This window comes from Lepisma saccharinum, chromosome 5 (genome assembly GCF_977018435.1).
Source record: "Lepisma saccharinum chromosome 5, izLepSacc3.1, whole genome shotgun sequence".
NCBI lineage: Eukaryota > Metazoa > Arthropoda > Insecta > Zygentoma > Lepismatidae > Lepisma > Lepisma saccharinum.
This window is the reverse complement of record NC_139233.1, coordinates 97,880,699-97,900,583: the sequence shown is the minus strand read 5'-3', so window position 1 is coordinate 97,900,583 and position 19,885 is coordinate 97,880,699. Positions and strand designations below refer to the sequence as shown.

General features: G+C 37.7%; 1 protein-coding gene across 1 annotated transcript in view; it reads right to left on the bottom strand.

The window, feature by feature from the left end:
* Positions 1-448: 448 nt before the first annotated feature.
* The window catches only part of LOC145988433 (uncharacterized), a 31,552-nt gene continuing 12,115 nt past the window's right edge, over positions 449-19,885 (bottom strand). The window contains exons 2-6 of the mRNA XM_083123325.1: positions 14,762-14,865; positions 13,085-13,161; positions 10,948-11,099; positions 5,314-5,446; positions 449-824 (exon numbers count right to left, since the gene is read on the bottom strand). Coding sequence (XP_082979451.1) covers positions 581-824; positions 5,314-5,446; positions 10,948-11,099; positions 13,085-13,161; positions 14,762-14,865 — 710 coding nt within the window. The 3' untranslated portion in view covers positions 449-580. The remainder of the gene's footprint in view (positions 825-5,313; positions 5,447-10,947; positions 11,100-13,084; positions 13,162-14,761; positions 14,866-19,885) is intronic.

Here is a 19,885-nt window from a genome sequence, read left to right as displayed (position 1 = left end):
AACTGGAATAAGTTATTGCAATTAAATGCACCAATGATTTTGTGACGCATTTATTATAATAATCTTGCTTTCAATTTAACCCTTGTTTTATCAGAGCAAAATAGCGTGTGGTGAATTTATAACTTATACTCTGTCCATGGAATCTCTGGCTCCAGCGTATGAAATCAAGTCTCTGCGCAAGTAGTGAGTGACTCGAGGGGGCTCGTTCAACGAACGCGTCAGAGGGAACGTGATTGCATGGAAGGGGAAACGACTGCCGTTATCCGTCTTTGGAGCAGCGTGTAATGCTTCACTACGTCCAATCGCTCCCTTCACTTCTCGATCGACCTTACTTTAGAGATTTCCCGGATAGAGTATAAACGATTTGACACCACGGCAACATAAGAAGTAATGCTTTTATTAACCTCACAACGGGCTATTATACAATAAAATACTTTTCTTTCTCTGTACAAAATTGAATTTATTACTAAAATTGTACTTTTTTATAGTAGGATATACAGTAAAACACATATGTAAAAAAATAATACAATAAACTTGTTACACAAAGCTGAACAAGAAATGCTTTTACAAACCCATAAATTCAAACGCATATTATATAATGGAGAAGAATAATGGCAGTAATACTAAATAAAAATGAAGTATGAGTTGATGCTGAGTTCCCTAACGTGGTGGTACTGGTGGTAGCTGTAGTAGTGGGTGGTTGGCACAAGGAGTCCTCTTCCAGGTGCTGAAACAACGCCTGCGAGAAATCAAGAAGATTCTGATGGTTGGGACATGCTTTCTTCAGTTGCGAAAGGAAACATGGATAAGTCTCCGAAAGAAACCTGAAAAATTCAAGTGACAAATAATACATTTACAAGAATATAAGGCACATACAATTCATAATTTTGAAAGTTGAAAAGAAGACAGCGATATAGTTCAAAGGCCATATTTATGCCTGTTGCATTTTATATTTGCGATTGGATAGGCACGTTTTCAGTACTGGAAAAACATCGTTGCTGTTGCATAGGCTATTAGTTATTGAACACAGGATATAGATAAGGAGTAAAATAGTGACCTAAATTTGTTATATTTCTGAACGCAGTGAATAAGCACGAAGGATAAGCCTATTATTTGTAACATTAAAATCAGAGTTATGCCTGTGCAATGCAAGAATCTACTTCAGGATTTTTTTGGTAGAATATATAGCTGAGAAACAAACATCCTTTCAAATTTTCTATTTTTCAAATGAAACTAAATATACGATAAACTTATATCTTGCTGTAATATTTCGGATAAAGTAAATTCGTTCATGAGCAGGAATTTTAAAGTATATTGTGAATAGCGCATATCATTTCCCAATAGAATTACAGAAGATTATATTCTGTGCATTATCAAACCAAACAAACGATACTGGGTATAACATATCTTTCGTGTTCTTCTAATTGGGAAACCAGTAAGAAACTGCACGCACGATTCGTATTTGCGAAATAATTTCAGAATTGTTTATTATTGCGATCTGTCCTGTCATAATGCATCACTCCTGTGCTGTCTGATTACAAATATATTGTATGGCCAGAAATGTCAAGAAAGAAGAGGCAAAGAAAGTATTTTTAGGACGTACTTCTCTTGTGTGGATATTTTCTGGCTCTTTTTTTTTTTATCATCGGAAACTGTTCAGACTTAACAGCGTAAATTCCATTTTCTCCTGGGGTGCCACTACGGAGTGTAGTTTGAATTTGAATTTAAAATTTTGGCTGCGTCAGCACTAAGGCTATTTTGCACCCGTCACATTATACTGGGTCCAGCCTCTTATCGTTACACATAACTCTAACGTTGCATAACTAAAATCATAAAATCTTAAAATCTTCTGATTTTCGTTAAAAACTGAGGCTGTAAAGGGGCACTCAGCACACACACACACAAGGACAAATAACAGGGCAACACAAACAAAATTATACTGGCCATGGGACCAGTCGCCAGAGCTTCGTTAGTCTGCAGTCCAGGGTGTACTACGTGGAAGTGAGGTTGACTATTGGGTGCATTACGTGGAAGTGAGGTTGACTATTGGGTGCACTACGTGGAAGGAGCACCCCTTACACCCACGGAGTGTAGTGCTTCAAATCTCACAAAAATATTTCCTTACAATTTTAACCTGCAGAATCGCGAATATTCTCTAACAACATTCTTCCTATTTTTCACCTGTTTTGTTCTCTATTAATATGTCGGAATATAGCTTCCAACTTCATGTTATGAGAAAGAATGTAAATCGATCATCACTGCCTCTTTGCTCTAGTAAAGGGACTTGTATTGAGGTTAGCTACTCTCCGCTGGTGCTCAAGAGCTATGTTACCATTGTAGCGGTTTGTGTACTTTGAAATATTTCAAGCCTGTCATATAAGACTGGTGTTTATGTATGAACATGGAGTCGCATGTGCGGATTAGGGTGATGACTTTTTCATTTTTTTTTCTCAAAAAATATTTCCTGTTGCACAAATGGATGAACTTTTGCCTATTAATGACTAAAATGAGGTATATTCCACTGAAATATTGAAAAAGGTCACGCACAAACCATTTTTAAATTTTATGTATGCCATTTTACCATTTCATAAAATTGTATTAACAATATTTATATATAATATAATTCAGCAAACAGAGTTGTGCAATAATTTATGCACCAGAGAATTGTATGGAATATTCCAGAAAATCATAGAACGCTGTGCGCCGTCTGGCCGGATTGCAACATCACGGTGACGTAATTACATGGGAAGCTTCTGTACAGTACTAAAATTTTCTTCAGCTGTTTCGCAGTGTGGTATAAACTGCTATATAAGCGAAGTGTTCAAAGCGGGTAGTTGAGTTTTGATTAGATTAATTTGGTGTCAACATTATTATTGCCTTATAACTTTTGCGCAATGTGCAATTTTGCATTATCCAGAGTATATTATAAAGAAATCCTTGTATTATTTGGTGAGCTACATTGAACTCTCTCGCTAATTATAATTGAGCATCTAATATATTATTAGTGTGTGTTTTTTTTCTATAATTGTTTTTTGCTTGTTTTTAAATAAAATATATGGAAACTCAATAAAAGTTTCTTTAATTTGTTACGTATTTAATATTTACGTTAAGGCCTTTTCTATTTATGTTGCTGAGTAGAAGACAACATGTCGTTCAAGAAGACCTCTTCTAACACGGAGAAGAACAAGGAAACCTGGACAAAGAACTTAGTCCAGTTTCAAGCGCCATCAAGAAGAGGCAACGTGGCAATTTATGAAGCACCCTTGAGTGAACAGAGTCGCATGCCCCTGAAAAGCCACGTCATTGGACGCTTCAAATTTCTTGAATCCACTGCCAAAGAATGGAGAGAGAGGATCAGTCTAATTGCTGTGGAGCTTAAAGCCCTATGGAGCAAAACATTGAACTTCCCGCATGTATCTGATCAAGCCATTTGTGCAAAACTAGCAAACCTTCTGAAAGACTATGAGCGATGCAGAAAGAAACAAAACTTTCATTCATTGAATGAACTGTTTGACGTGACCAAGGTGAAAGGCGAATGGATGTGCAAAGAGGATGAGAAAACCTCTACAAACTGCAAATTGAGAGCTAGGGCCAGGTTGGTTATTCCAGTTGCAAACATGCTAGTGCAAAGACCATCCACCCATCCAAGCGAAAGAAGGCAATGGAAGCGACTGTGTCAACACTTACCAGCTCGGCGTCACCTGATTGTTCCGACAGTTACACGGACTCATCCGACAACAGCAAAGACAGTCCTTGGGAGGATGAGAATGAAGCATCAACGAGCACAAGGAAGCATAACCCAACAGGCATTGCAAGACGCCTTGTTACAAGCTCAAATCTGTCGTCCCATGGAGCAGCAAAGGTGTGCCGCCAGCTTTCTGGTGAGGGCATTGAAATCCCAACACCATGTCAGTCAGCAATCCACAAGGCTATCTACGCGAGAGCTGCTCAGATGAAGAAGCACTTGGTAAGCACGCTTCATCTGGATAAGTGGAGCATACACTTTGACGGCAAACACATCGATGGCTTTGAATATCAGGCTGTGGTCCTCAAGAATGAAGCAAAATAAATTAAGTTGTCTGTACTCAAATTGAAAGATGGGAAAGCTCAATCACAGAAGGACTCCAGGATATGTTAGAGGAGTTCAACCTGTGGGGATCAAGTGTGATGATTGTTGCTGACACATCAAGCGTGAATACCGGCAAGAAGATGGGCGTTGTTGTTCGGCTGCAGCAAATGTTCGAAGAGAAAGGTCACCCCAAACCAAAGTTCATCAGTTTCCAGCACCATGTGCTGGATCGAGTTCTTCGCGTTGTCATGGACGATGAGCTCCATGGTTCGACTAAATCACCAAACATCGAATACTTCTTTGTGCAGGATTTGATGAGCAATTATGATAAATTGAAAGCAGCCTTCAGTAACGGTAAAACTGAGATAAAGGAAACAGGCAGCTGGAGAGACGACTTGAAGTTTCTCTACCACCTCACTCGTGTCTTCCGTCATTTCACTGACAGGAATGAGATCCCCTTCATGAAGTTTCAACAGATCCCAAACATCAGCAATGCACGATGGAACTCTCGTGCCATTCTAGCCCTTTGAGTTTATTCTGATGCCTGAAACCCGGAACAGGCTGCGTGAAATTTGTTCATTCATTTCCTACTCATGGGCTGACCATTGGTTCAGCAGTCAATTGTTCAGCGCTGAAGATTTTGATGAACTATCTGCAGTTCTGAATGACAACCCAACAGGTCTCAAATGCTTGAAAATCCACTGGAAAACAGATGAATCTCCAATCAACATTGCCCAAAGCAACCAGTGATGTGAGCGTGCGATCAAAGTTATGCAAGACTTGCACAACTCCTGCCGCAACATGGACCACCTCCCACTGAGATTCATCCTGTCCAATTACATTATCGTGAATAATTGATTTCCTTATGTGTTTGATGACCCTATATAATGTTGTATATATGTGACTAAAGCTTGTGTTCAATTTTATATCTGCTTACAGTGACTTCAAAAATGGGCAAAAAAACTGATAAATAAAATTTTTTAAATCATTTTGTGCGTGAGGTTTTTTTATCTAATCACCTTGAAAGTAAGTTTTTATGTAATCTTTAATGAAAGCTCATCAAATTATGATACAGGGAAATGAGGTTGTCATCACCCTAGTGCGGATATACAAAGCAGTATAATCATATTCGAGAGGTAAACAATCCCAAGTAATTTACTTTTACAGATATCTTCAAAAATAAATAAAATTTGTTACGTGTTTTCGGAATTCATACGACAGATAAACGTCTTATTCATACTTACTGACAGTTTGAGTTCTGTAAGAGTGAATCTTCCTCGTTTTCTCTCTGCGTACTGTTAACGTAGCATTCTAACCACGTCCTGACTGGATTCGTCCCAGTGAAACACTGCGTAGCTTCTCTGTCATTCAAAAGGTCTACAAATTATAAAAGAAGAAATGATGGGTAGCGTCTAATGTTTACTCTATTTACACAGTACTTATCTATAAAATATGTAATCTTCCACCCTGTTATAGGTAAAATTTTACACAATTACTGGAACTGCATGAAACACTGCTTCAAAAATATTTTTTTTTTACAATAATTACTAATATGAACATAGAACCAAATGTAATTATTTAGACGTGAAACATTTGGTATGAAATGATGCAATCTTACGAAGAACATCTACGAAATAACTAAACGCACGGCCATGAAATTAGGCGGGTGGCAGAAGGTCACGCTCTTGGCACGTTGGAACACACCTCCGTGTGGTAGGAGGTTTTAGAGAATGAAATATTTCGTTGTATAGATCCACCAACCCACCTGAAACCCTGGCGTGGTAGTAGTGGCGCTAGTGGCGCTAGTTACACTTTCAGCAGCAAAAACATGGAATGAACTTCCGCCCTCTATTACCCCCCTCCCCAGTCCTAACAAATTTAAGAATAAACTAAAAAAATTTCTGTTAGATGAGCAATATCTCTGTTCAAGCTCCCACGAGTAACACTACAGAATAGTGTTTAGATTATATACGAGCCTCGCCAATCCAATCCAATCCAATCCTTGACAAATCTACAACTATATTGTAATATTTACGTATCCGTTGTTCTATCATACCTCACAAGACTACCATAATCATGTACATCAATCTCAACATCCGTGCGTGAATGTCCTGCTCAGAAATGTTTAGTATATGTGTTTTAATGTGTGTGCGTGAATGTGTTTTTTTCTTTCTTTTTTACGTGTTGTCTTGATTTTTTTTTAAATCTCGTCTTTGTTCTTTCCTTGTAACCATTTTATTTATTTTTTTTTATTGTATTTGCTTCTCTTTTTTATGATTTTGTTTATGTACACTAGGTAAATGTCAAACGGGGTTAGGTGGGAGAACAGCCACAGGCTGAACCTCGCCCTTTAATAAAAGAAATTTGAATTTGAATTTAAAGTTATGGGAAAACCTGTAGTTTGCATATTTTCCGAGGTTTCAGCAAGCTTGGTGGATCTATAGAGTTGGTCTTTGTAATCCATGTTACACAAACCGACAGAAAATGCTTGAAAGGTCAGGGATGAAACAAAAGTGCGCCGGAGAGTGGTCGGTTCGACGCTTGAACTAGGCAACGCAGCCCGGTTGATGTTGCCACACAGTGCGAGGGAACCAGCGACTTTTGTCCCGCTCTCGCTTTGCTTTTCCTGCATGTGGCACCAGCGCAATTCTGCCCAACCGCAAATTTCCATGACAATGCGTTAAATTATGAAGTTAGTAAATTGACACGAAAAAAACAAACTACAAGTAAATAACCTCTAACCTCCGCAGGTGATGTATTCGTCCATAACGCTTCCTATACAGAGCATTCCCTAACATTCGCTACGAGAGACTGCGGAAAGCGGCCCGGCATCAGTGCTTGTCTTTCCCGACAGTAGCTTATATTAAACCTCGTAAGAACGTTTAGAGTAACAGTGTCAGTTCTGAATAAAAGTGGAAAGAAATATGGGGAAATAAAGTATACAAAGACAATCCGCACACCATCCGTGAGTTAAAAGAGAGTATTGTACGAAAAATCGGGAGAATTACAGTAGACGAACTTGCACGTGTAAATGCCAAATTCCTTCGGAGATGACAGGAATGTGTTACAACAGAGGGACATCATTTTCAACACCTTCTGTAGTCAAGGTTAATACACAATATGAAAACTAATTTTCGTAGCCGACTCTAGCGATTGTCGGTGAACCCGTTCACCGGGAAAAAGAAGCGCTGATGCCGGGCATCTTTTTCGCCGAATCTCGTAGCGAATATCAGGGAACGCTCTGCATTTTATTACCGAATTTCCCACCTGCGAAAGTTTTCCCACCTTTACATCTCTCTACACCTTAATGCATTTGCATGTTTCATAGTAGCATTAATTCCTGGCGACGAAAAATGAAGAAAATGTAGGAGCAAAGTACCTGCAATACTCACAGAATAAATATTTTAGAATGTTACGCACTGAAACAAGATATTATTCTTGCTATGTTTCCTTTGTTTACTTGGGGCAATATTTAAATAACGCTCAATAGTGAATGGGGTTCAGGCATTTGATGTATCCAAATATGGACAATGTTCATTCACAATATCAAAAGTCACCACATAACAATCTTAGGGTATTATAACAAGACACTAGTATGATATTGGGTGGTTTAGAATTATAGATTTAAACCAGAGTTGTTAAAGGTCCAAGAAATTTAAGTAAATTCAATTTCGGTCCAGGAGAGAAAATCAACAAGCGTAAATGGGTTCTGGATCGTAAAGAACTTTATTATTTGTAAAGTTTTTTTTAATTTGGTACAGGAACCATTTTTCTGGATAATTTTAAATAGAGTCCAGAAACCTTTTTGTGGATGAATTAAATACGGTCCTGGAACCTTTTCTCCGGATCAATTTAAATACGGTCGAGTAACCTTTTTCCAGATTAATATAAGTTCTATTGAGGAACAAATTTTCTGGATCAGTTTAAATAGGGTCCAAGTTTCGCTATTAAAATGAAACAACACAGAACTTCTACCTAATTTAAATTGTGGGAGAAAAAAGGTTCCCGTCCTGTTACGGAACCCATTAGAATGTATTGGTTCTTGGGTCTTTAGCAACCCCAGGGTTGAGGGGGGGGGATCAAGGAATTATAAATAAATTCAATTCCAGTCTGGTAGAGAAAATCAAGTGTAAATGGGTTTTGGACCATAAAGAAACTTCTTATGTTTAAAGTATATTTCAATTTGGTCCAACAACCTTTTTTCGGGATCAATTTAAATACGGTCCACCAATACTTTTCGCGGATAAATTTAAATTCGGTTCAGGAACTTTTTTTTTTTAATGAAACAATACAGAACTTGGACCGAATTTAAATTGTGTGAGAAAAATGTTCCGGTTTTGTTGTGCAACCCCGAAAAAAAAAAACATTAGAATTTATGAGTTCCTGGACCATTAAGAACCCCGATAAAAACTTCTCTGGTTGTTCCTAATTTAAGATGCTTGTTTGAATGTACATAGGATGTGTAACATGACGTCAAAGCGCGAACTGGTGAATTTACAACAGTCTGTATCTGATCTTGACGCTTGAAAGTAAATAAAACAATTTCTACTTACCATCAAATATTATTAAATTAGATTTGTTTTCCAAGATGGGCAGATTCAGTGTTTAGTGACGTGCGTTCGAAGATTTAAGGCAATTGCCCACATATCATATTCATGAAATATCAGGAAGTATATTTTACGTGCTTTTCTGTTACTTTTGGTATGTTGTAAAGTAAGGATGAATAACAAATCATTTAAATTTAAAATGGCTCTCATAATAACGGAAACCTAAGGCAGAAATACCATCATGCATGGCCACCGAGGCGGTTCATTACATACGCATATATTGAACTGATGTAAATATGCCTGTCCAGAGTTACATATTTACCTGTATTGGAAAAGTTATTTTCAGTAAAAATCACCAGAGTGATAGCCTTGGTTTTGATACGATTTCTTGCCTAGGGTTGACTCACCTTTTGTGAAACTCTTCAAAACTGGACAAAATGTGGCCACTCTTGTAGGCTTAGTTTTGTCTCGAAGGATATATTGTTTCACTATAGGTAAAAATCATTGTGTAGTACTACACTGTTAGAAGTAAAAAATAGAATATCCTATCGTTAGAAAGTTATGAATGTGCCTGTTAATTTACAAAAAACTGGAAGCAACAGCTTCTGTAAATATTATTTCAATTATGATTATTTTTCATGTATGAAGGAAGATAATGATTATAAATTATAGTTAATTATGTCCAACAATTTTTTTTTTTAAAAAAAGAACCAATTCATTGATGTTACAAAGGACCTTTGCCAATGTTTCGGTTTAAGCAAATCTAGGCTCTGGTCGCCATGTTAGCAGGAAAATCAAATTATCGCTGAAGACAAATTTAATTCCGAGGGGATATCTGGCAAAATCAAATCAAATATTGTCCAGGTCGAGAAGAAATGAAGGGGTAAACTTAATATTTAATGTTCTACGGTGTTTATACTGGATTTGCTTTGGTTTGAGTTGGTGTCCACTTTGTGCACAGTAAGGCTAATCGGGACTGAACCTACAGTTTAAAGTGGGATCCGAACCACTAAGTGCCTCCATCGGGTATCGAACCCGGGAGCCCTTGATTACAAGGCGACGACGCCACCACTGCGTCAAAGGGGATTTACTGGATCTGTAATATTACGTGTTTTCATAAATTAATTACTAGATAAATGTTGCCCATAAAAGCAGCTATAATATTGCAGTTGACGTATTTGCTATTAATGAGCAATATTTCAAAAATGTTATTGCATGTGGTTGGTAACACATAGAACCATCACACATTGAGGTAAAAGAGTAAAAATTGCTACAATGCAGGAAATGTCAATGTGCGTATTTCAGTTGTGGGAAACAAAAGTCTCCAGTAACTGTTCGGCATCATTTTAGGATAGAATGGACCTGACGCATGGGTAAGACATTTCCTGGAGACTTGACAGGGTGTTGCATCAAAAGGGAGCAGTGGAGATGATGCAAGGAATCAAACAATTGCACTGATATGTTTGAGACATGTGCTTTCTTCCAATTATAACGTAACCAAACAAATGCTATTTTTTATTTGAACAGAGCACCCTCGCATTTTTGGGTTGCTGAGAGGGAGAGAATGTGGACGACGAATGAATTCACATCAAAGTGGAAAAGATCTATAACAGGTAAACTAAATTAAATTCGTTAATATTACAAACGCCATTCAGTTTGACTATGTAGGAGTTTAATAACAAGGTATAATATGTTGATTAAAAACTGTTTGCATCAATGAATACAATTCCATGGTTTTTTTCGGAGACATTCTACAATGAAGACATTTCGATCCGTTAACTGGTGAATAATTTAAGAGACTCAGTACCCATGTCCTCGTTGTGATATGCACTGTATGAAGTAATATATTTGTAGTGAAGAAATGTTTTACTCGAGTACCAATTCAACGCCAGTCCTAATTCATGTTTTTGTGCTTATTCAGTTTTGAAGACGAATTATATTTATTCTAATTTTATTTAAAAAATAATATTGTTGGGAGGAAATATTAATACGTTTGTACAAGTAGTAATATGTGTGATTTATCGAAATCCTGGTACATTACCACGTAAAGTACAAAGAAGTTGTAAAAAGATTTCAATATAAATAACGGACTAAATTCCAAGCTGTGTTTTACCTAAGGTTTATAGGCAACGACGAGATGAATGATGAACTCCTGGAAATGGGGATGACATAAATGCAACATGTCGCATGATATTTCATTCACCAGAAACCAGAAAAGGAAGAACCATTAAAGAAAATTTCAATATTATTACAATTCTTGTACACTTCCATCATAAAAATATGTAGATAACATGTTCTCCCTGCAAACTCTGCTTGATGAATTTGACTCACCTTGAAGCTCTAGGTCCTGGAGGTTGCAGATGTAATCAGCTGCTCTGTGTAGCAATTTATCCAATGTATCCAACTGTTGTTCCTCTGTGCTCCAACAGACGTGAAAAATTGGAAGGAAATGTTTCATACATTTCGCTAAGTCCCTCGAGACGCTGGTGATAAAAGGAACAAATTAGTACCCTGTATACGAAAATATGTGTGCACAAGATCTGTTACTGCACCACAAGTCTACTTCATACCAGGCTGTTTGTGTTGAAGTGGTTTAATAAACTTATCTACCTAAAAAAGTATATAACTATGTTGTGTACGTTATGGATTTTGAGAATTAAAGCATTCGTATTATTAGTTCACATGACCGACTTTACTTTGGTATATTAACGATCCAGGCACCATATACAGTAAAACCTCGATAATCCGGCTTAATGGAAGGATAAATTGACCGGTTTAACGATAGTCCGGATTAACTGAAATAACCTAAAAGAACAGTATAAATTGCATTAAAACTCAGTTTATTACAAGAAAATACGTTTATTATGGTGTATGTAAAGAGCATAGGCCTAAATACACTATGCAGTACAGTAAAATGTAAAGCAATACTACAATGCAGTACGTACATACACGATACCCATATTATGATGATGTGTCCTTGCATTGAGTTCTTTTTTCCTTTTCCTGTCCTGATTAAGCGATGTCCGGCTTATGGGGATCCGTATTATCAAGGTTTTACAGTAGTCCATTGCTTCTTGTTTTAGTCGAAATAATGAGAACCATTTAAAAACAAGTGATTGATTACTCAACGATGACCACTGTAGCAACAATTAATAGTGAATTCTGATAATGGATTTATTCGCCCCTCAAACAGCATTCTCATGAAAAGAACGAATTGCGATCATCAAAATACAAGTTGAACGCAAAAGAAATGCTGTTAAGTGTCACATAGAACTTGTGCAAGCTTGTGGTGAGGAGACACTTCAATATCCAAATGTGGTTATGTTTTTCGTCCTACGGGTTCACGAAGTCTGGGAACGTTCCAACAATCACCCAGCAACATTAAAGTGACGCTTCTCGTTGCCTCCGACTACGACGTCGTTTTCCTTTGTTGCACAGTACCGAAGGGAGTTACTGGGGGCAGTATTACAGTAACTTTTTTAGCTTTCGTCCAGCTGTTAGGAGAAAAACGACCATAGTTTCTGGCGAGACATTAGATTGTGTGGTCCACCACAACTCAATATACCCTGTTGCAAATGGAATGGGCAACTGCTTGAGCAGTGAGATTTGCGAATGCTAATGCAACCCCCTATAATTTGGAGTGTTCATGCTACTATGACTTGTTTCGGAAGCAATAAGATCCTCTAGGAGGACATTGCTTCAAGATCATAGTGCAAGCATTAGGACGGTCCTTCAACACTGGCAGAGGGGGCTGATGGGGCTACGGCCCCCTCCGAAATTTTGAAAAATCAACATTTTCAAATAACAGCAGCGAAGAAGTAGGGAGAAACCAGAGTGGTAAATGCATACCTCTCTTAAAATGACCCATGATTTGAGGGTGGAAAATTCTAAAAATACTAAATATCCTACTGTGTATGTCAGACCCAGTATGTATTATCCACCTTTAAAATTCCGGCCCCTCCCGAAAAAAATCCTGGTTACGCCAGTGTCATTCAATGATATACGATTCTGCTGAAGGAGTGAAAAAAATGCTATACTAGGCCGGAGAGTATTATGAAGGAATACAGTAACCTCGCCCTCCACAATAATTATATAAGTACATAGTTATGAGCATGTAGTCACTTTCTTTGAAAGATCCTCGTACATACATTACTAGTCATTATTTATTGATCCAATCACAATCATGGAGACAAAACATTCGCTTATGACAGGGAGGCAGCTGCTCTATCTGGACACTAAGCTCATTCTAATAATTGAAAAAAAACATGATTGATTCATTTACTGACACTAAGAATCGCATTTCATTCAAAGTTAGCGAAGAAGACATGATCCATTTAAACTTGCATATTGAAGTTTGAAATACATTTTCCTATGTGAAATTACAATTTTCTTTTATTTTTTCAGTACTACAAATAGATCATTATCAACAGTCATATGCTTAACATTTATTCCTGTAAATGACACTTACTTGCACGTAGCCTCAGGTTTTGGTGTCCATGTAATTCCAGTTGTTCCCAAGCACACCAGTCCTTCGGCCATAATTCTCTATAAAGAAGAACAAATGAAAATAGGGACTGTGTTGCATTGTAAAGTATTATCGATATTTCTTATTGGTCAAATGATATATTCATTGGTCGACATTTTTTTGGATGCTTTCTTTAAAAGAGTGTACCCTTAACTTTATTCAAGTGAAATACAATTTTTTGCCCCATTTCATAATTCCATCGAGGAACTTGGGAAGCCATTTATGCCTGTATATGTAGCAGTGCATGACTGGCACTGCCAAGACACCCATACGGTGCAGTCTTGAACAATGAAACTAAACTAAATGTTCCTTCTAATAGAAGTTCCTAACAAATATGAAGAAAAGTTTGAATAAGGAAATGAGTAATAGTTTGAAATTGTGCATTCGGCATTATTTACTTGCCGCGGACTTGAGTAATTTACAATGCATTGCTATGTAGAATATTGTGAAAAATGTAAAGGTAGAGAGGTAATTAAGCTGCTGGAAATTAAAATTGTAACACTAGGAAGGGCACACTAAATCGAATAGACATTTGCAGAATGCGTAGATGATGGCAGGTAAAGAAATGATTGTCAACCTGAAAACAATCATTTTACTTTCTTACGCTTGCTCGTGCCATCAGTGATCCGTATAAGAAATATAGCTTTGATAAATCTTGGCTATGGTGTGTTGCAATTTTTAAATGACCAGCAGTGTATTAAAGCGTCAGTATAAAGTATTATTATATAATTGAAACTATTTGGCTAATTTGTACAAACATTTCATCAAAACACCGAATTAGTGGTTCATTCTTCAGAAAATAATATCAATTATTAAGTGTAAACTTCATTTCACATGGCACACACACACACTAAAATTTGTAAATAAGTGCTTGTTTATTTAATGCGATTTGCAGAAATGATTGTATTGCGACCTAAGCTACAGAGAAGATTTCTTGATCTATACCTTTGAAAAATGACGAACATTAATTTAAAAGGTAGAAAAACTTTCACTGTGAGCCATACCATTTACTTCGGTTTTCGCTCGTTCGTCGTCCCAACTCTATACCCTGTCTCATCTATCTCTGGAACAAGGTCGCGCATAGCAACAGAGAAGGGGGTGAAGTCGAGTGGACAGCGCGAAGCAGTACAGGCTGTGCGAAGGCTGGTAACTACAGTCGCTCCACCTTCTCCACGCAATCTCGTTCCTTCTCACGTGTTCATTGGTGGAGCCGTCTCGCGTCACTTCTCTACGTATGCTTCTTGAGCATTGTGTGGGAAACAATGTTTTTCTGCAGATACATAAAAGCAGTATAAATACTCCATTGTGTATAAAGTAAATGATTGATTGATTGACTTGGTGTGTTTTAAGTCCACTTTATTCACAGTAAGGCTAATCGGGACTGGACCTACAGTTTAAAGTGGGATCCCAACCACTATGTGCCTCCACCGGGAATAGAACCCAGGACCTCTTGATTATGAGGCGACGACGCTACCACTGCACCATCGGGGAGGCGTATAAAGTAAATGAGACTCGCATGATGAACCTGCTATACCTAATAAAAAATAATACGTTGGTGGCCCATATTCGACGTAATCATTTGTCGATAGGCTGTCGATTTTTAAATTTAATGTGACTCACCTTCAGTTGATCTGCTTCCTGTGGCCCTGCTTCCTGCATACATTTCTGCAACAAGACTGGGATCATACCAGCTCCAGGAGTTTGACCACTTGCAGAGTTGTAACCTGGCAGAAATGGAAAGAAGGAAATGTTACTATTTATATTCAACTGGAATGCAGATTATGTAAGAGTCCCACGCGCTGCCGAATTAATTAGTAGTGAGAGATTATGAATCTGTTGGAGTGTAACCGAATTATATCTACAGTAAATGTTCATTGCATCTATAGTACTATGACTATGACCGATATTTGTCAGTAAGGTTGCCGATTTAGTGGCGGAGTGGTTAGCACATCGCGGTTCGAATCCTGGTCTGGGCATGGTTGTTCTTTGTGAATGTTCAGTTATCAATTCATGAAATTTATGGAGGGACACTTATAAAGAACACCCATGCCGTGATACAAACCCGGAACCCCCATCTCTGTTGAGAAATCGGAATTACATAGGAAGTAATGTACGTCCGCACACGTAGTTTCTTGGATCTTTCATCGGTTTGTTTATGAATTGTTTAATAACGGAGAAAAGATTCCTCTACACTAAATTTCTAGTGAATGCATAAGGCCCCCTTTCCACCCTCACATCGCGCTCGCTTATTCATTGCATATCTTTCCCTCGATATTTACAGATCAGCACTTTTCACATGCACTTCATGACTAAGCGTTCCTTTGGTCTCTGCTGCTGAATGTGCAAACCAGGAGCACGGTCGAAAGATAACATGCTTACACGAGCGAGCAGGTTGGAGCTCCGCTTAATGAGCAACCTTGATAATTCTCCATGAATGTCAATATTCTATTGCTTACAGATGTTTGAACAAACTCGTTAATCAGATTATTTATCTATATTGTTTGCAATACTCTAGTGTCATATATGTGTAACATTTTCGACTTGCGACTGTACTAGTCCATGAACAGTCATTATGTAACTATTTCCCATGTCTACATTTGATTCAAACACGCAAAATGGAACTAAATGCAGAATATTTTTACACTTGAGATTGATAACTATCAGTGTCCTGGTAGCATATATAGGGGGTGGGGTGGGTAGGCCTCACACATTCTATCGATCTCGGCCATGTTGGAGGTGATGTGATCAGCACCACGCTCCTGCAGCCTTTACTACCTAGGGTTGCCCACGGGTAGCAATTTTAATTGAATCTGGGGGAGCACCAGGATGCTGATATAAGATCGGAAATTATCCGACCTTCGATCGTTCACCCCGGGAATCAACCCGGGCCTCCCGCGTGGCAGTCAGACGCCCACCGACTAGACCATCGCAGCTCCCATTTCTGTACAGTAATTCGTAGATATATATTTTGTTCGACTATTCATGACAATAGGTAAATATCTCTGTTACTCTAGAAAAAAGCATGTGGATGTTAATTTCATAATTCACGCTTCCTGAAACACAGCAAGTTTCATATTTGTAGCTCTAATAGTTTCAAAGATATTGAAGTATTCAAATTTCATGAAACATCGATTATTACTTGCATGTAAAGTTTGTTCGGTAAATTTCTTATATCCGGAAAACGGCTGAAATTTGCTAGTTCATTTAATTTGAATATTCGTACTGACGTATTCTGCATTGCGAAACATCGTTGAAGGTGGCGTTTCGCTTATTTCACGGAAATACGCTCTATTTGCGACATATCGAGGAAGTTTTCTTAGTTTATTTTTGCCTTCGGTAACACGCAAAATGGCGGTCACAGTTTCACTACCGTACTCGGCATGCAGTCTTTCCACCCCACTCCACCCAAAAATACCTACGTAGCCACACAAACCATTGACGCATAGCCCCACGAACCATTCATACATAGCACCACGAACCATTTCCGGTAAGGTTAGGTTAGGTTGGGTCACGTTTAGGTTAGAATAGTTAAAAATTCATTTAGAAAAAAAATGCGTAGCCCCACACACCATTCTCGCATAGCCCCACGAACCATTGACACATAGCCCCACGAACCATTGAAAGTCAACCATTTATCATGCTCGGCAATGGGTCGGCCATATTGATTACTGTTTGTTATTATTCTAAAACGCATACAATTGAATAGAGATCAAAATTAAGGGAATTACTAACAGTAACGAAAAATTACAATAACATACACTATACAATTTAATGTATGTTCTACTCTATATAGGTTTTCACCAACTGTCACGATTGATATTTAGACCTATAGCACCATCACGAACTTTTCCTCGCACGAAGAGCAAGAATAATAATCATTCAACCAAGCGGAGGTTCACACACACACACACACCAAATATAGAGGGAAACATTCCCCTTTAGATCCCAACTTCAGGAAATCATTTATCGATGCTCATGTACTAAACCTGGTATATTATGAAAGTTTCCTTCAATATAAATATTGTAAATTTCTTGGATATGCGAACTTCCAAAAATGCGGAAACCATTACGTGCCCCCCTCCCCCATCACTATTCATTCCTATTTTCTCCATTAATATAGAAAGTCATAACAGCATTGTACTCTTAGTAAGACAACTAAAGTGGAACTACATAATTTGCTTAAGGAGAAACAAGACAAGCATTGCGAATAGTTTGCTTCATTTTATCCTTCATCACAAACCTTTTCATATATCTTTCGCATAAGTTGATTGTCTTTTGTTTTCTTTTTAAAGAAAATGCTGAGCTTTTCAGGGTGACGCACAAGTTATGATCAAACGCCCATCATGCTTTTCGTCAAATTCCAAAGTCTACAACAGAGGAAGGAAAGGAATTATCCTGGCAAACAATGCTCCCGAGAGTCACGTACGGAATATGAAGAGAAACATGGGAGAGACAAACGTCACGTAAAATCACCTTGGCCTTCTCTGCATCATACAAAAAGCACTCGTTTCGAGATAACCAAGATTATTCAGTGCAAAGATATAGGGCCCACAGATTCGGATGTTTTTATAGTACAACACAGATAAGACACAGCTCAAATTGAATTTACGCATCAATATTTTGGGCTCGAGAGTAACAGAATGAAAATACGTCTTCCTTCATGTTTTCTATGGGTTCAATCTCCTAATGAACCCTCCAGAATTTTAGTTTTAACCCACATGCAGAAACTTAAGAATAATGGGAATACTTGCTACGTGTCACACTAATCTTCGAAAGGACTATTTCGCTACGGAGTTCAGTCTGTATATTTTGTCACTGACAATAAATAATTATGAGATTAAACAAGAAATATATATGGTGGACGTGTTACCGTTGACGGAACTCTAATCCTGAACCCTCCAGCATTTAGATCGGTAGCGAAACAATGGCCGTGCTCGGCCAACGGGGCGGTAAAAACTACACGGAAATGCTGGATGGCACTAAATACAGAAATAATATATCCGTGACATGTAAACAGACGCCACGAAAATACAGCTCATCTAAAGGTTTATAAAGGGATGCGATATAAGTAAACTAAAATTTCTACAGATTATTACTCCAGTTCAGATATTCCTTAAAATATTTTATATTTTGTTTCGTCACTATTCCCTATTAATGAGCCTCTTATATATTTGCAAATAGACACAAAAATGTTACTTTCATAATTACATTTCGAACTCACGGTAACACGAATCTATCCCATGAAACAGACATGGAATCCTATTATTTAATAAATACAGCATTGCAGATATTATATTCGAAAAAAAAGTGCAGCTAACCTGCACTGGCGTAAGCACACGGGGTGCGGGGAGGGCTGATTGGGCTACAGCCTGTTTCGAAATTTTGAGAAAAATCAACATTTTCAAATGAAAGCAGTAAAGAATTCGGGAAGAAGCTCTAAAACAACCGCCCCCCCCCCGATTACAAATTTTTGTCTTTCAAAAACCTTTATTATTATTATTATTATTATTATTATTTATTATTTCCATAGGGTTACAATTAAGCCATACAACATTTCATTTTGAACAAAATTAATACAAATAATGACTTGATGCCCTATATAGTAAAAAAGATACATCTAAGGAAAATGTGATGAATTTACATTAGTATATATAGTGTTCTATAGTAGCAATGAAATAAAGCAAGTTTGAGAGTTATACACATTTAGAAGAAAATAAAGTGTAAAGGTATGTGGGTTTGGATATGAGTGTGTACGGAATTGCTGTTCGAAGTACAGGGATGAAAATTTTAAAATATATGTGTGTGGGTGGGGGATGGTGGGGAGGGGGGTAAGCACTGAAAATAATATTACTGGAGTTAGAATTTATAGACATGTGGACGTAGAAGACGACAGAACTGCGCTTTGCTGGTACTGAGTTTGATCTTTGTCGGGAGTGAATTCCAGGTTACCGCTGCTAAGTACGAGAAAGACTTCTGACCAAATCTGCTTTTGTTGGGTTTGGGGATTACTAGGTCTCTATGTAAGGACGATCTGGTGTTTCGGGTGCTGAACTCAGAACGGAGCTTAATCCTATGATTCAATGGAGATGATTTGTTGTGTATGCTATGGAATACCTTATTGAAGTAGATGTAATGTATTCTCGAAGTGACTGTAGGTATATTGTAAATCTTGCGCAATTGTTGGGAATTATATTCTTGGGGGTGCATGTGTATGATTCTTAAACAATTGTTTTGGATAGTTTCAAGTTTCTTCAGATGAGTTATGTTACCGCCAAAAATAAGGCTAGCACCATACTCGAATACGGGACGAATAAATGAAAGGTAGAAATGTCTACTCAGATTTCTATTGAGATATTTACGAATTTTTCGAAATATGTAAATATGGTGATAGATTCTACGAATATAGTTATTTATTTGATAATTAAAATTTAGCTGAGGGTCGATAATGATTCCGAGGTATTTTAAATGATTGCTCAAAGGTACTCTGGCGTCATTAAGGGTAATATCTATCCTGTTAGCCGGGATTCCCTTACAGGTGTGAAGCACCATGGCCTTCGTCTTTGCAACGTTAAGTTTCAGGTTGTTCATGTTGTACCACGTTAATACTTTGGGGAATGAGTTTTCCATTTTCTCCTTTACATCCTGGTACGTATCTCCAACATGGACGAGAAGGCAGTCATCTGCGTACAGAGTAATCGACAAATCTGAATTTATTAGTGTGATATCGTCAATAAATAGGTTGAA